Genomic DNA, 15186 nt, shown 5'->3' on the forward strand with positions numbered 1-15186 from the left:
TTATTTCTGTTCCAGAAATAAAGAAGTAGAAAATTTAGGCAGCGCGTGACAAAATTTTGAAACATAAATTGATTTCGGCAGAAATCAATTTCTTAATTTCTATTCCCCGGATAAATTTCTAAGTAAAGAAACTCGTTTGATAACGACTCAAAATTTCTATTTCTGAAAAAGAAATCCGTATGATAAAAGTACAAAATTTCTATTTCTAGGAATAGAAATTGATTAGATAACAACATAAGAAATTCTCAAATACAAAATAATAGTCGAAATAATACTAAAATAACATAGGAAATCCTCAAATACAAAATAATAGTAGAAATAATACTAATACATTACAAAAGTTGAAAATACAATTTTATGGAATTTCCGACATATTATTATCCCTTGCCATTTTATTAGCAATTGTTTTTCTAAGCGTATTTATTTTGTTTCCCTCCTCGGTCAATGTATTGTTTGCAATCTCATCCTGCGTAGGTTCAGACAAGTATTGCGGAAGCATGAATATGGGTGCTATCAATGGCGCCTATACAACCTTGTCATTTTATCAAAAACTAGTATTATACAAGATTATCAACAAAATAAAATTAATGGTGTAAGGGAATATATGAACATTTACCTTAAAGTAACGTTTATGGTTAGGAACCAATCGGGGAAGGTCGGTTTATTTTGATTCTCGAATTGAATCGTTCGTTGCTCATCCCTAATTTCTTTATTATTGCTCAATGAACCTTTAATGGCCCTTGCATAGCAAAAGAGAGATTCTCTTGAATCTCTTGCTTTCGAATTAAAATTCAAGATTGTGTAACAATCTAATTATTTTGATTTTGCAAGAATTTTGAATCTGTAAAAAAAAGTAAGGTTAAATTTGTAGGCACATTTTTTATTCATCTATTACGTAAGAACTTTTTCTTCAACTGGTCATGCGCGTGCCTTTTCTAGGAGGAAAGAGCCCTATTGTTTTTAAATAAACATTTAAGAACTTTGGTCGTTTTTGAAAATTGGGGACCCATTCAATTGCCTTTCATCCTAAAGAGTAAGCTATCCAAAAAAAAAAAAAAAAAAAAATTGAAAAAATACAAAAAAAAAAAAACATGAGCAAAATAAGAAAAAGAAAATTAGCAATAATTTGTGAAGTTGTGGTTATGAGTGAATTAAGTTAGCAAGAAAAAGCAATGTTCTTTTATATGGTTTGATTTCAGTTTCGATTTCTATTTTAAAACTGAAAAGTTAAAATTTTCAGCTTCTAATTTCTTCAATTTCTTTATTTCTAGAATAGAAATCTATTCTAGAAATAGAAAAATGAAATAAGTTTATCAAACGGATTTCTATTCTAGAAACAGGTCTGAAATAGAAAAATTATTTCTGAAACATAAATAGACAGTTGTCATGCACCCCTTAGGTTGATTTGGGAAGTCATTTTGATGAGCTAAGAGATACTTTTGCCTCTAAGTGGAAAGAATGACAAATAAATCTTTGCGGAGTATTGCATGATCGTCCATCCAATTAAGCCAATCAAATATCTTAAAATATTTTCTTTATGGAAAAATGAAAAAAACTCGTGATAATGGTTGCTTCATATTTATTTATTTGGGTGGATAAATAGAGCGACGGATTGATATTGTTTTTTTTTATTACAAAAGGCGAGTTTAAAAAACGAACTTAACCTACGACTCGTGAGCTGTGTCGCTCTTTTTGGTCATTTTGCTTAGTTGGCAACATTAGCATTCTTCTCCCTCACAAAGTGTGGTATTTATTACTCATCTCTCCTACTTTTCACTTAATTGTTTCTCTATCCATCTTATACGTTGACAAGGCATCTTTACCTTTACTTTCGCAATATCATATTATCAAATTATTTATTAAAATTGCTCCAAGTTCTTCGTATTGAGTTTAGATAATTATTCTTATAATATAATTATATGTTAATATTTAAGTTGTGTTTATCCTTAAGTGTATCTATACTTCCTGTTTTATCATAGATTTATTGAATAACCCGCGCAAAATGTGAGGTATATTCAAATATATAATGATTATAATATAAATACCGATGAAATAAGGCCATGAGCTTCGACTAAGTGGTTCGGGAGGGCCTTGTTGGCAGGAATAGAAAAACATATTGGGGGGCCAAAAACACATTGAGGAAAAGTCATATGAAGGGAGTTTCTTTAGATCATTTATATTAAAATGAATTACTATTGTAAAGCGATTCGGTTTAACCCGTTAGTGGGTGAAAGTTTCGAGTTTATTGGAAGTCGATGAGGAGTCTCGATTACCTTAATCTCGTTGCTTGAGGCAACCCGTTTGTTAGATGAGGGTTATTAGGGTTACTTGGCCCTGTCGTGGATACGACATTTGAGGAGCGAAGATCGAAGATATTGCAGTGGTTCAGGAGTTTCTAGATGTGTTTCCAAAAGAATTGCCAGGTTTGCTGCCGGAAAGAGAGATTGAGTTCGTGATTGAATTGGCCACGGGACAGAGCCAATCTCTAAGGCTCCTTATCGGATGGTGTTGTTTGAGTTGAAAGAATTGAATGTACAGATGCATGAGTTATTGGATAAGGGATTCATACGTCCTAGTGCGTCACTTTGGGAAGCACCAATTCTATTCGTGAAGAAGAAAGATAGTTCGTTGTGCTTGTGCATCGACTATCGTCAACTCAATTAAGTGATGATCAAGAACAAGTACCCACTACCGGGGATCGACGCTATTTCTTGGAAGTGTTTCCAGGAACAAGAAACAAGTTTTTTATTTTATTTTTTACTTCTTGTTTCTTTTTTAAATCTGTTTCCGAGAACAAAAGTGTAAACAAACGCATTTTTGTTCTTTTTTTTTTCCCCTGGAACAAAAGAACAGAAATTTTTGTTTTGGAGAATAGAAACAAAAATAAACAAACACCCCCTTAATCTCTTTGAGAGATAATGATAAATCATTGATAACTCAAATTCAGAAATATTGACATCTTTTAATTTAAAGAATGCAAAATTAATAGAATCTTTAAATTTGATTTGTCATGTATTCTTCACACATCACGGTATAATGAATGGAGTATTATAACTATTATGACTACACTACATTAGGATATTAAAAATGTTATTATCTCTAATGATATTGTCTAATTGTTTAGTTCTCTCTCTCCAATGTGTGCGAATACTCTTTTCTTCGGTTTCTTTTGCTTTTTTTTTTTTTATTTAAAAAAAAACTATTTTCTTTAGTTTCTTTCCACATCCAAGCTATCCCATTTAATATAAAACATAATGGCCAGTACATAAATTGATGTTAAATCAAATAGTATTGTAATAGTACTACTCAGTTTACAAATGAATCCAGTAGTTTTTTGTTTGCAGATATCTAGTTATCAGTTTGGCTCAACCAAATTTATTGATTTTTACATTGTAAAACAAATAAGCCAAATAACTTTCTTTTTTGGCAAATTAAGTTACAAAGCCCTATTAATAAGGTTCAATTTCAATATAAATTGGTTATACTTAATCTCTTCGAGAGATGACAATAAGTCACCAATGAATTTAATTCAAAAATATTATTTTTGTAAGTTTAATTCAAAAATATTGACATCTTTTAATTTGAAGAATGCAAAGAGTAAAAGAATCTTTCAATTTGATTTGTCGTGTATCCTTCTCGCGCTGCGACCCTTTTCTTTGGTTTCTTTATTTTTCTTTTTAAATTCCTTTCTTTAGTTTCTTTCCATGTCCAACATATCGAATTTCATATAAAACATAAATTGATGTTGAAGCAGATAGTTTTGTAATAGAACTAATTAGTTTATAGATGAATCTATTTTCGTTTGTGGATATCAAGTTGGTATCAGTTTGGTTCCATCAACTTTATTGATTTTACTGTTGGAGGTTTGTTTGTTAAAACAAACAGAGTGTTTTCTTTGTCCCACATAGGAAAAGTGGGAGGGAGTTGTCTAATTTAAAAGTACTGGTTTTTCTTTATGTACTTAAAGAATGATTGGGTGAGATTAGACCCCACCATATCCGCGTGCGGGTGTGCGATTAGCACTTGGTCCGCCTGTGCGCCCGCGGTTTAATTAACACTAATTCCTTTGTTATTTATTTTAATTTTTTATTTCTTTGTTATTAATTTTTAGTAAATTCAAAGGTTGTCTCTTATTTTGAGGATTTTGGAAATAAAATATATAAAATGAAAATTCGAAATTAAAAAAAAAAATTAATTATTCCGAGTTTTGTTTGTGTCTTTTCAAGACAACCTTTGGAAAATTACTTATTCAGTTTTAACTTTCCCGAAGGGTTGCAATTGTTCGTTTTTCGACTTCTTCCAAAGAGTCGCATTTGTTTATCCGAACAATTTTCTAAAGACGTGTTTGTTCGCAATTTTCACGAAGAGTTGCAAGACTATTTCATATATATACTTGTCATTTTTCGGAAATAGATGTGTGGTCATTTTTCAGTCTTCTTCTCTGAAAAACAGTAGCCAATTTTTCGATTGTTTCTTAGAGATACCATGGAGAAATACTTGAATTGCTATCTAGTATTCTCATCTAAGACTTTTTTGTATCCTGGAGGATTTTTGCCGGTGACCATTAACAACGTAGTATGGCAAATAAATCGTTAAAGAAATTGATATCACGCCTCAAAGTCCGAGTTGTTTTACTTGATCCGATTTTATTGTACTACCCAATTTCGAAGCCATATTTTACAACATTTACTTCATAAAATAATTAAAGCCAAATCAATAAATTAAAACATCAAAAAGCTTTCATTTTCCTGAAGCTTTCTTGGTTTAGTTTAATCTAGACATTTTGATCTCTATGAGAACACCTATGTACTACAAAATGCCTACTTCTTTCTACATTGGTAGAAATTATTAGATAGACCAAAACATAAACATGTTTGTAATCAAGAAGAGTTATTTCTTTGTATAAATAGTTTTCAATTTAAGGCTCGGAACATATCGATGCGAATTCTTCACTTTAAACAATACCTGAGGGTGTGCCTAGAAGAACAACTTCTGCCTTATATTTTTTACGTTTTTTAAATTTTACAGCTTAGACATCTTTTGACTTTCTTAATAATTTGAACCATCTAAAGCTTTTACAAGATATTGACAATAGATTGGCGAAGAATTGTTCGATATTTATAGAAATTTGGGTACCCTTTCAAATCTGGACCGAGAAAATTACAAAAATTAAAAAAGGAAATATTTGCACGCGTAAAACGAAAACAAACCTGGTCCAGTTTCGCTCTCCTACTCAACGTTTGTATCGTATAAGAACCTTAGATAGAGAGACCACATGAGTGACATGAAGATGAGACAACTCCTGTTCCACCATAGCTGAAGTGAGGATTTCTCAGGTTAGTCTTCTTCTACTTCTCGCCGACGTTCCACCAGCATTCCGGACTGAGTTTCTAAACGGGTAAGTCTTGTCGCATGATATCTGTTCCAGAAACCAGAGAGATCGTTGCAGTTTCTTGATAGCTTCTTGCGCACCAAGCACTCTGTTCGAAGTCACTGCTACAATGGGGGAGTCACTGGATGACTGGAGGGATTTCTTCAGAACGATGGATACGGAAATTTTTGAATTCATCGACACCGCGATCATGATAGCCGCCTTGGATCGCCCGAGATATTTTCGGCTACAAAGGGAACGTATCGCGAAGCGGCTGTCCTCGGCCATGACGACTCAGAGTCGGCGCCCAGGGTGCGATGATCCGCCTGCGTCGCATGATGGTAGAGATGATTGCATACGCGCAGGTAAAGGAAGCAAAACGATCAAGGACTACAGTAGGGGTGACGTCGAGCGCGATAGGGTGGACATGAACCCGCAAAGCTATCTTGATTGCGGAGGTACTAAGGCATTCAGTGATGAGTTTGACAGACAGTCTCTAGTTGTTCGTGAAGTTCTAAGGATCAAGAAGGTCTTGGACAACAGTCAATGCGAGGTAAATATCCTAGCATGAATTCCATACATCGATTCTTCTGCTTTTCTGCTTCTTGTACATCCTAAGTCCATTGATTTCGAGTTTCTGTAGCTTTTGGGATAATGCCTTGAAAAGTTGCTTTTTGTTTTGTTCCTTATCCAAATATAACCTGGCTCTGTTTTTGGGTATGGCAGTCTGATTCCGCACTGTACGAATCATTGAGAAAACTCCAGTTGATGACTATCTCGATGGATATATTGGAGGTTCGATTAAATTGCATATCTTTTGTTTAAGTTCTAGAAAGACAATGCCAATAGGCTTCTTTAATTCATTTAATTTCACCGGCTTCTTGCAGAAAACAAAGATTGGGATTACTCTCAATAGTCTCAGGAGGAAAGATGTATCGACACAGATTGCTCGGCTCGCACACAACATCACTATGTATATTTCAGTTCTATCAATTCTCATTCAGTTTGTACTTCTTAAAAATCAGACGCTTGCACTTAATGTGTGTGTGTGATGCTACATGAAGCAATCAAACATGTTTTTCTCAGTAACTGCTTGTTGCAACTTTTCAACCACTTCAAATTAGTAACTTTGTAGAGGCACTGGATCTTCTTATTAAAGTAGAAACTCCTTCGACCTGCAATGCCTGCTTCTTGCATAATTGAAGCAATGACACCCTTTTTGCATATCTCTTGTTTGTAGCACAGGATTGGGTGCCTTAGCAACTTCACTTAATTGGAAGCGCAACAGCATGATTATTTTGTGAGGATTTTCTGTTCTTCTCACAAATCGGTACTTTAATGCAGGAGATGGAAGGCCATGGTCGAAGAAATCTGCCGCAGCACAGAGGATAATGCTGGTAATAGCACTGCTAGGCAAACTTTCTTGTAACTTGATTGTTCTTTAAGTGGGACCCCATTCTTAGTTTGGTAATCTTGTCAGTTGGAAATTCTTATGTGGATCCTTGCAAACTCGGAGAAATGGATCGTGCTGATAGACCGACATCCTCAGTGAAGAACCAGAACATCACACAACGGTGCCAACAGAAACGCCACGAGGAGGCCGGTTCAATTGCTAACAGGAACCAGAGGCCAAATATGGACAAGCACCAAGCCACTGTGAAGCCCAACACGTCCTCTAGCATCAACTCGAAGAAAAATCCAGCAAGTGAGATTGGGACATGGAAGTTCGAGAAAGAAAGAATGCTTCAAAACTCAAAGGGAATCACGGGGTGCAAAAGACTTTTCACCAGTCGACAAGATGTAAGTGCGAAAGCTATTTAAATTCAGATTTTCATTCTAACCAGAAGCTGACTTGGTCATGTGGTTCAATCAGAAGATCGACGGCTCGGATGAGGTTGCAGTGGAAAAGAAACTCAGAGCCTCCGACGGGAAATTACAAGAACATCATCGACAAACACAAACAGGTTAGTAGATTTAGCAAGAAGTTCGGATGTTTCTTAGATCTAGCACATTGTAAATAATCACTATGTCCGTTCTTTTCGACAGCCAAGAGGCAGCCGATGGTGTTGGCTTTACCTGCTCTCCCAAAGCGACGGGCAAGGTATAAGGGTCTGTGCTCTCGTGAAAGAATCGAAAAAACTCTTAGGCAGATGGCGAAGTCACACAGAGAGTCGAAAAGAATCTTAGGCGGATGGCGCAGTCACGGAGCCAGATCTCATTGTTTTGAACACCAAAGTGCCGAAGCCGAATGCAGCTGCTGTTCGATTCTCCATGTGTGAAAATCTGTGTTTATTACTTCTGGACATGTTGCGTATTATTAGGGATGACTCTGTGATAGGAGTTTTTGTTCATGAAACTTGTGCTTAGCTCGTATTATAGCTATGACATGTTGGTTATATAGGTCAATGATGGATAGACATACTACAGAAGGGCTTGTAGTGGGCATTAGTCCTCCCACATTTGAAGTTCTTTTCTGTGAATAACAAATGAATTTTACTCATCAAAAGTTGCTTCTCAATTCACTCATCGAGCCTAAATTGTAGAGAGAAGAGCAGTTATTAATGGGAAGAAAGATGTGCAGTTGGATGCAAGGGAACTGCTGCTTTTTGCTCTGTTTTAGGCCGCTCCTGGAACGTAGTCTTATAAATTTCCACATCTCTGCAACCCATCAAACGCAAAGAGGATTTCGATGAAGCAAAGCATGAATTTTTGTAGTTATGACTGAATGAAAGAGATTCATCTAATCTAGTTGCCACGCTCGCGAAGCCGTCGCAGTGGTTGAAGGACTCCATGGTTAGCTTCTCGAGGAGATCAGGTTCGTGGCAGATGGATATTGCTCCATTTGAGCTTTCGCGAGTTAATTTGATCCCCTTGGTGTTGGTCGAGCTGGTGCCGTGACCTTGGAAGGGCTTGGACATGTTGGGGTTGTGGAGATCGTTGCTTAGCTCGGCCAAGGCCGCGAGGAGAATCGCCCATGCTCTGGGCATTTCAGGGTTTATCACTCCACAAGCGATTCTATGGGTTTCAGAGTTCGCTTGCCGAGCAGTGGTGCGAAATTGGACATTGCTCGGTCTACTTGATGACAAAGCTCAGTAAGGAAGGGAGGATAGCAGAATTGGGAACAGGTTTTGTAGAAAGTGTACGTAATGAGTGATAAGGAGGAGCAGATGACGCTTGGGAAGAGGACCATTGGACTGTAACTTGGGGTAGGACGCCGACAAGGGTTGGTACTTGAGCTGATCGTAGTAGAGTGTCGGCTCAGGCCAGGGCAAGCGGAGTAGCGCTGCCTCCAGTCGATGCTAGAATTGATGGGATCGTTTAGGCACTTGAGATGCTAGGAGCTTTGATGGGGTAGCAAGCCCAGAATTAAGCCACTGCCGGCGGCTGCTGCTACCGCTGCCATTGCTGTTGCTGCCCCACTTATCGAAGTTCCACCTAGGAACGTGGTTGTTCGGAGAGAGGCCGATGCACACGCTCGTGGAGCAGTTCTTGAAATTGAACCTGCCGAGGTTCACTTGGGTGCAGGAGATCTCGAGGCTGCAACCCTATGGATACAAAACTTAGAGAAGGTCTTTGCACTACCGATGTGCAATGAGGAGGAGAAGGTTGTCCTAGTAGTATACCAGCTGTGGGGTAACGCGAGTACTTAGTGGAGGGCCACCAGAGGCAGAATAGTTCCTGAAGGCGTGGTCTCGGTGTGGAAAGCTTTTCTTGAAGCCTTTAACGGCAAATATTTTTCTGACAGCGCTCAAGAACAAAAGATGGAGAATTTCAGCACCTTTGTCAAGGGATGCTAATAGTAGATTAGTATGAGGCCAAATTTGTGGAGCTGTCGTAGTACGCTCCTAGGCTCGGGGTGGAAGATCTTGAAGATAGAGCTCGAAGGTTCTGGAACGACCTTCGATCGGAGCTGAAGAATCTGCTGGTGCCATTTGACTTGAAAGATTACAATGAGCTATATGGTCGGGCTCGGTTGATAGAGGAATCTGAATGAACAAGCCGCTGCATCCTGGATCGCGGTTTGGTTCGAGTAGGGAGGGAAATAGGTTTGGGAAGAAAAGGAGGAATGTATCCTATTCCACCTAACAAGAAAGATGGGGTAAGCAAGTCTGCACCGAGCCAGATGGGCATGTGTCGCTTCTATGGAAGATGACACGGATTAGCCCCGTGCCATTCTAGGTTATAAGTGTGGCCAACAGGGTCACTTGGCTAAGAATTGTCCCAGAAGACTGATGGGACCGCAACGGTTGTTGCCACATCGCGACCAATTTTTTCGGGTGTGAACCACCTAGAGTTTGGCTAATGGATTGTTAAGCCTAGACTTAACTCGGGCTCTCCCAAGCCCATACCAATTCGCGACTTAGGTTTGAATTCTTAACATGCATATGGATTTTATTTAGGAGTCGCCACTAATCTATTTTTGGTGGGTCGATTAGAAACCCAAGTAAAATAACGGGAGATTTACTTTACTCCTACGAACCAGAGACTATGGGTACGGGGACTTGGTTACACTAGATTTCTCTAATGCCCTTTCGGTACCTTTCTTTTTATTTTGAAAAATGTTTGGCAAGCAGTTTGGATTGATTTTAATTCCTAACATGTGAGGTGACCATGCATGTGCGCAAACCACCAATTTAACACTCAAGAAAGCAAATGAATAAATTGCAGGACTTACCTCATAGCAACGAAAGCACCTGCGTTGTTAGATTAGAATTCACATCAACAACCCTAGATATGATTTCTAATTAACACGCAATTTCTTTTTTTTTTCTTTTTTTTTCACTTAATTAATGAGAATCATGCTTTATGCAATGCATGTCACTAATTTAACATGAAATGATATGACATGGCAACATGACTTAGCTATATGACCTAAGCGATATGACATAAATAAGCATGTAGTCTATCCTGAAGCATGAGATGGATTTATTCTACAAAATAATTTTTTTTTGTATTTTTCATGAGATTCGAAATTAAAGAAATGCAACACTTAAATATGCAATCTAAATTAATCTAATGACCTAATTCTAATGACGGACAATTTCTAATTAAATGCATCTAACAAAAATCACTAAATGACGTGCATGGTATGAAACTAATTCTATATGAGCGTGCACATGATTTTTATTTTCTAATAAGCATGCAATCTATTTAGGAGAAATTATCTAAACCTATAATATGCAACCTTAACATGCAATGACGTGCAAAGAATGCCCTAATTCTAATCTTTTCCTTTTTTATTATGAAATTCGAAATTAAAACTGCCAAATAATTAAACATGCAATTCAAATTTAAAAAAAGAACTAACATCCTAAATGACTGCATTTTTTGGATTTTTCATATTTTCAAAAAATTGAAATAAATAAATTTCCTATTCTAAACATGCAGGATAACCCTAAAATGATGAATATTCTAAAACAAATCTAATCTAACTCGGATTTTTTCGGATTTTCCTTTCTTTACGGGAGATATCGAAATAAGACATCAAGAGCAGCACGGCAACAAATCAGGCAAGATATCATCCATGTCCATTTTGGAAATAAATTGATACGCATGAGATCGGATTGGCCAATTTTCAAATAAAATCGCGAATCGTATCGGCGTGAGATCGGATTGGCGATTTTCCGTGCGATTGCGAGTCGTATTTCGAGCGTGAAATCGGACTGTCAATCATACGCACGTTGCGAAATTAGGAAATTTCCTAATTCATGTGGGATCAAGAGATATTTCGGATATGACAATATCGATCAAACATTCAAAGAAAGATTGCGATATTACGAATTAGGCAACGAGATATATGAAAATCAAATTGATCGAGAGTCTTACCTAATTCACGATGTCATGCGGGTGACCTCCAAATTCGGATGGATGATGGGTCACGGAAATCACCGTGAGGAAGGCCGGCGATCAGTAGCATGCACGGTTGCTCGGTAATCGTCGGGCGTGTTCCACAAGACTGAGTATTTGGAATTCTGTTTGAGAACTTCAGCTTCTTTTCACTTTGCTATCAAGCTTCACCTTTTGCAAGTTCACATCGTGCGCCCACTATTCTTTCACTCGCAATTTGGTGTCTTTTGTTTGACCAAGTCTCAAGCTCCACTCAATCTCTTGAAGACCTCATCATATCCTCCCTTGGCCGTCCAAAACGTGCGTTGCCGACGATATCTCAATTGCAGTTTTGTAGATAGCCAGGGATGTGCGGACTACGATTGTGAGAGTTACGTAACCTGCAAGGGAAACAAAGAAACAAAACTTGCCAAATCTAAATTGCGAGTCTGACTGGTGGAGCACGTTGAGGCACAGCAAGCTGCCGTCACCAATCGTCGAGCGAGGACTAGACCACCACAAGGAACCGAGAGCAACGGTGCAGTAAGTTGTTTGCATTACTGGACCTCACGATGACTAAGCGGGCTACCGAGAAGTTGCTGTATTTTCACCAAAAATCTGCATGTAGATGGTAAAACATTGTATAAACATGACCGACTATCGTGAAAGCTCGTTGGCTGGCCGCAAAGAAAACATCAAACTTGCGAGATAACTTGTAATCGTCAAGAGCAAAATTGATATTGCAAGGGAACCGAGAAAGTTTCACTCTTTGGGCGCCAGGTTGGGCAAAAGTGTTATAGACGCAAGGCTCGGCTGACCCATAAGGCGTAAGGGACTGGTCGTCGTTAGATGGACCGCTCCGTGATGATTGGGCGGCGGATCTAGAGTGGGGCTAGGAACCGGGAAGCTCGCCAAGTTGCGGCGATGGTGATGAGCTCTCGGAATGCCGATGAGGATTCCCTGGACTTGATCGCGGGTCCGGCACGAAGAAAGGCTCGGTTGCCTTTCTTTCTCTTGACTTGAATCCGTAGCCTCCTTTTGGCTTTTCCTTCGTATTGTGGCCGGGAAAAGCTTCAATTAGTTGAACTTGACGGTGAGTGGGTGTCGACTAGATCGGCAAACCACACTCACGAGAGCCGCCACCAATGTCACGCGCATCACCGTCTTCAGTTATGAAGGGCTCCTGCCATCTTTCGGGCTCTCGCCATCTTTCTCCCCGCTACCCCTCACGTATATCGCTCTCCCTCGTGTGGCCGAGTGTTTGCACATATGTGGCCTCCTCTAAACCCTACGCATCTAATCTATTTATAGGCCATGAGTTAGGGTTTTAATTTCTTTCCAAATTCATATCCATGAAAATTCCTTTTTCCGAACGCAATATCACTTCTTATTTTCCACACCTCTTCTAGATTTCCTTTGCAAAAAATGAATATTGTCTATTGATTTTTTCAAAATTGCAATAGGAGTTTTTTTTTCAAATATGGGCTTAGGCTAAATTGCTCTCTTCGTAGACTTAGTCCGACTTGTCAGCTTAAAGTTCAAAACCACAAAATCAAAAAATAATTTTGGAACAAAAACGCACACAAACGCGTTTCTGTTCCTTTTTTGTTCCCAGGAACAAAAAAACAGAAATTTTTGTTCCTGGGAACAGAAATAAGTGGCAGCCAAATGCGCCCTAAGTCACCAATGACTTTAATTAAAAAATATTGACATATTTTAATTTGAAGAATGCACAAAGTAATAGAATCTTTCAATTTGATTTGTCGTGTATCCTTCTCACGCTGCGATACAATAAATGGAGTATTATCCGATTGTTTCTCTCTCTCCCCCAATATGTGCCATTTTCTTTGGTTTCTTTATTTTTCTTTTAAAATTCTTTTCTTTAGTTTCTTTCCACGTCCAACATATCAAATTTCATATAAAACATAAATTGATGTTGAAGCAGATAGTTTTGTAATAGAACCAATTAGTTTATAGATAAATCTATTTTCGTATGTGGGCGTCAAGTTGTTATAAGTTTGGTTCCGTCAAATTTATTGATTTTACTTCATAAAATAATTAAAGCCAAATCAATAAATTAATAGATCAAAAAGTTTTCATTTTCCTAAAGCTGTCTTGGTTTAGTTTAATCTAGAGACTTTGATCTGTCTGAGAACACCTATGTGCTACAAAATGCCTACGTCTTTCTACATTGGTAGAAATTATTAGATATGCCAAAACATAAACATGTTTGTAATCAAGAAGAGTTATTTCTTTGTATAAATAGTTTTCAATTTCAGGCTTGGAACATATGATGCGAATTCTTTCAATACCTGAGGGTCTGCCTAGAAGAACATCTTCCGCCTTATATTTTTTACGTTTTTAAATTTTACGGCTTAGGCATCTTTTGACTTTCTTAATAATTTGAACCATCTAAAGCTTTTACAAGATATTGACAACAGATTGGCGAAGAATTGTTTGATATTTATAGAAATTTGGGAACCCTTTTAAATCTGGACCGAGAAAATTACAAAAATTAAAAAAGGAAATATTTGCACGCGTAAAACCAAAACAAACCTTGTCCAGTTTCCCTCTCCTCCTCAACGTTTGTATCGTATAAGAACCTTAGATAGAGAGACCACGTCAGTGACATGAAGACGAGACGACTCCTGTTCCACCATAACTGAAGTGAGGATTTCTCAGGTTAGTCTTCTTCTACTTCTTGCCAACGTTCCACCAGCATTCCGGACTGAGTTTCTAAACGGGAAAGTCTTGTGGCGTGAAATCTGTTCCAGAAACCAGAGAGATCGTTGCAGTTTCTTGATAGCTTCTTGCGCACCAAGCACTCTGTTCGAAGTCACTGCTACAATGGGGGAGTCACTGGATGACTGGAGGGATTTCTTCAGAACGATGGATACGGAAATTTTTGAATTCATCGACACCGCGATCATGATAGCCGCCTTGGATCGCCCGAGATATTTTCGGCTACAAAGGGAACGCATCGCGAAGCGGCTGTCCTCGGCCATGACGACTCAGAGTCGGCGCCCAGGGTGCGATGATCTGCCTGCGTCGCATGATGGTAGAGATGATTTTATACGCGCAGGTAAAGGAAGCAAAACGATCAAGGACTACAGTAGGGGTGACGTCGAGCGCGATAGGGTGGACATGAACCCGCAAAGCTATCTTGATTGCGGAGGTACTAAGGCATTCAGTGATGAGTTTGACAGACAGTCTCTAGTTGTTCGTGAAGTTCTAAGGATCAAGAAGGTCTTGGACAACAGTCAATGCGAGGTGAATATCCTAGCATGAATTCCATACATCGATTCTCCTGCTTTTCTGCTTCTTGTACATCCTAAGTCCATTGATTTCGAGTTTCTGTAGCTTTTGGGGATAATGCCTTGAAAAGTTGCTTTTTGTTTTGTTCCTCATACAAATATAACCTGGCTCTGTTTTTGGGTATGGCAGTCTGATTCCGCACTGTACGAATCATTGAGAAAACTCCAGTTGATGACTATCTCGATGGATATATTGGAGGTTCGAGTAAATTGCATATCTTTTGTTTAAGTTCTAGAAAGACAATGCCAATAGGCTTCTTTAATTCATCTAATTTCACCGGCTTCTTGCAGAAAACAAAGATTGGGATTACTCTCAATAGTCTCAGGAGGAAAGATGTATCGACACAGATTGCTCGGCTCGCACACAACATCACTATGTATATTTCAGTTCTATCAATTCTCATTCAGTTCGTTGCTTCTTAAAAATCAGACGCTTGCACTTAATGTGTGTATGCGATGATGCTACATGAAGCAATCAAACATGTTTTTCTCAGTAACTGCTTGTTGCAACTTTTCAACCACTTCAAACTTGATTAGTAACTTTGTAGAGGCACCGGATCTTCTGATTAAAGTAGAAACTCCTTCGACCTGCAATGCCTGCTTCTTGCATAATCGAAGCAATGACGCCCTTTTTGCATATTTCTTGTTTGTAGCATAGGATTGGGTGCCTTAGCA

At 38.3% G+C, this 15186-nt stretch overlaps 1 protein-coding gene across 1 annotated transcript; it reads left to right on the top strand.

The window, feature by feature from the left end:
- Positions 1–5501: 5501 nt before the first annotated feature.
- LOC104427446 (probable mediator of RNA polymerase II transcription subunit 26a) lies at positions 5502–7192 on the top strand. The gene is made up of 5 exons (XM_010040541.2): positions 5502–5924; positions 6098–6166; positions 6259–6344; positions 6716–6768; positions 6852–7192. Exons 1-5 carry the CDS (start codon positions 5502–5504, stop codon positions 7190–7192), a joined length of 972 nt encoding a protein of 323 aa, XP_010038843.2.
- Positions 7193–15186: the final 7994 nt, after the last annotated feature.

The sequence above is a fragment of the Eucalyptus grandis genome, chromosome 1 (assembly GCF_016545825.1).
Source record: "Eucalyptus grandis isolate ANBG69807.140 chromosome 1, ASM1654582v1, whole genome shotgun sequence".
NCBI lineage: Eukaryota > Viridiplantae > Streptophyta > Magnoliopsida > Myrtales > Myrtaceae > Eucalyptus > Eucalyptus grandis.

Excerpts from the sequence above, each read along its gene's own strand:
- LOC104427446 (XM_010040541.2), top strand. The coding sequence starts at position 5,502 with ATGGGGGAGTCACTGGATGACTGGAGGGATTTCTTCAGAACGATGGAT. Across the intron at positions 5,925-6,097 it reads TGGACAACAGTCAATGCGAG|TCTGATTCCGCACTGTACGA; the intron begins GTAAATATCCTA and ends TGGGTATGGCAG. Across the intron at positions 6,345-6,715 it reads CTCGCACACAACATCACTAT|GAGATGGAAGGCCATGGTCG; the intron begins GTATATTTCAGT and ends ACTTTAATGCAG.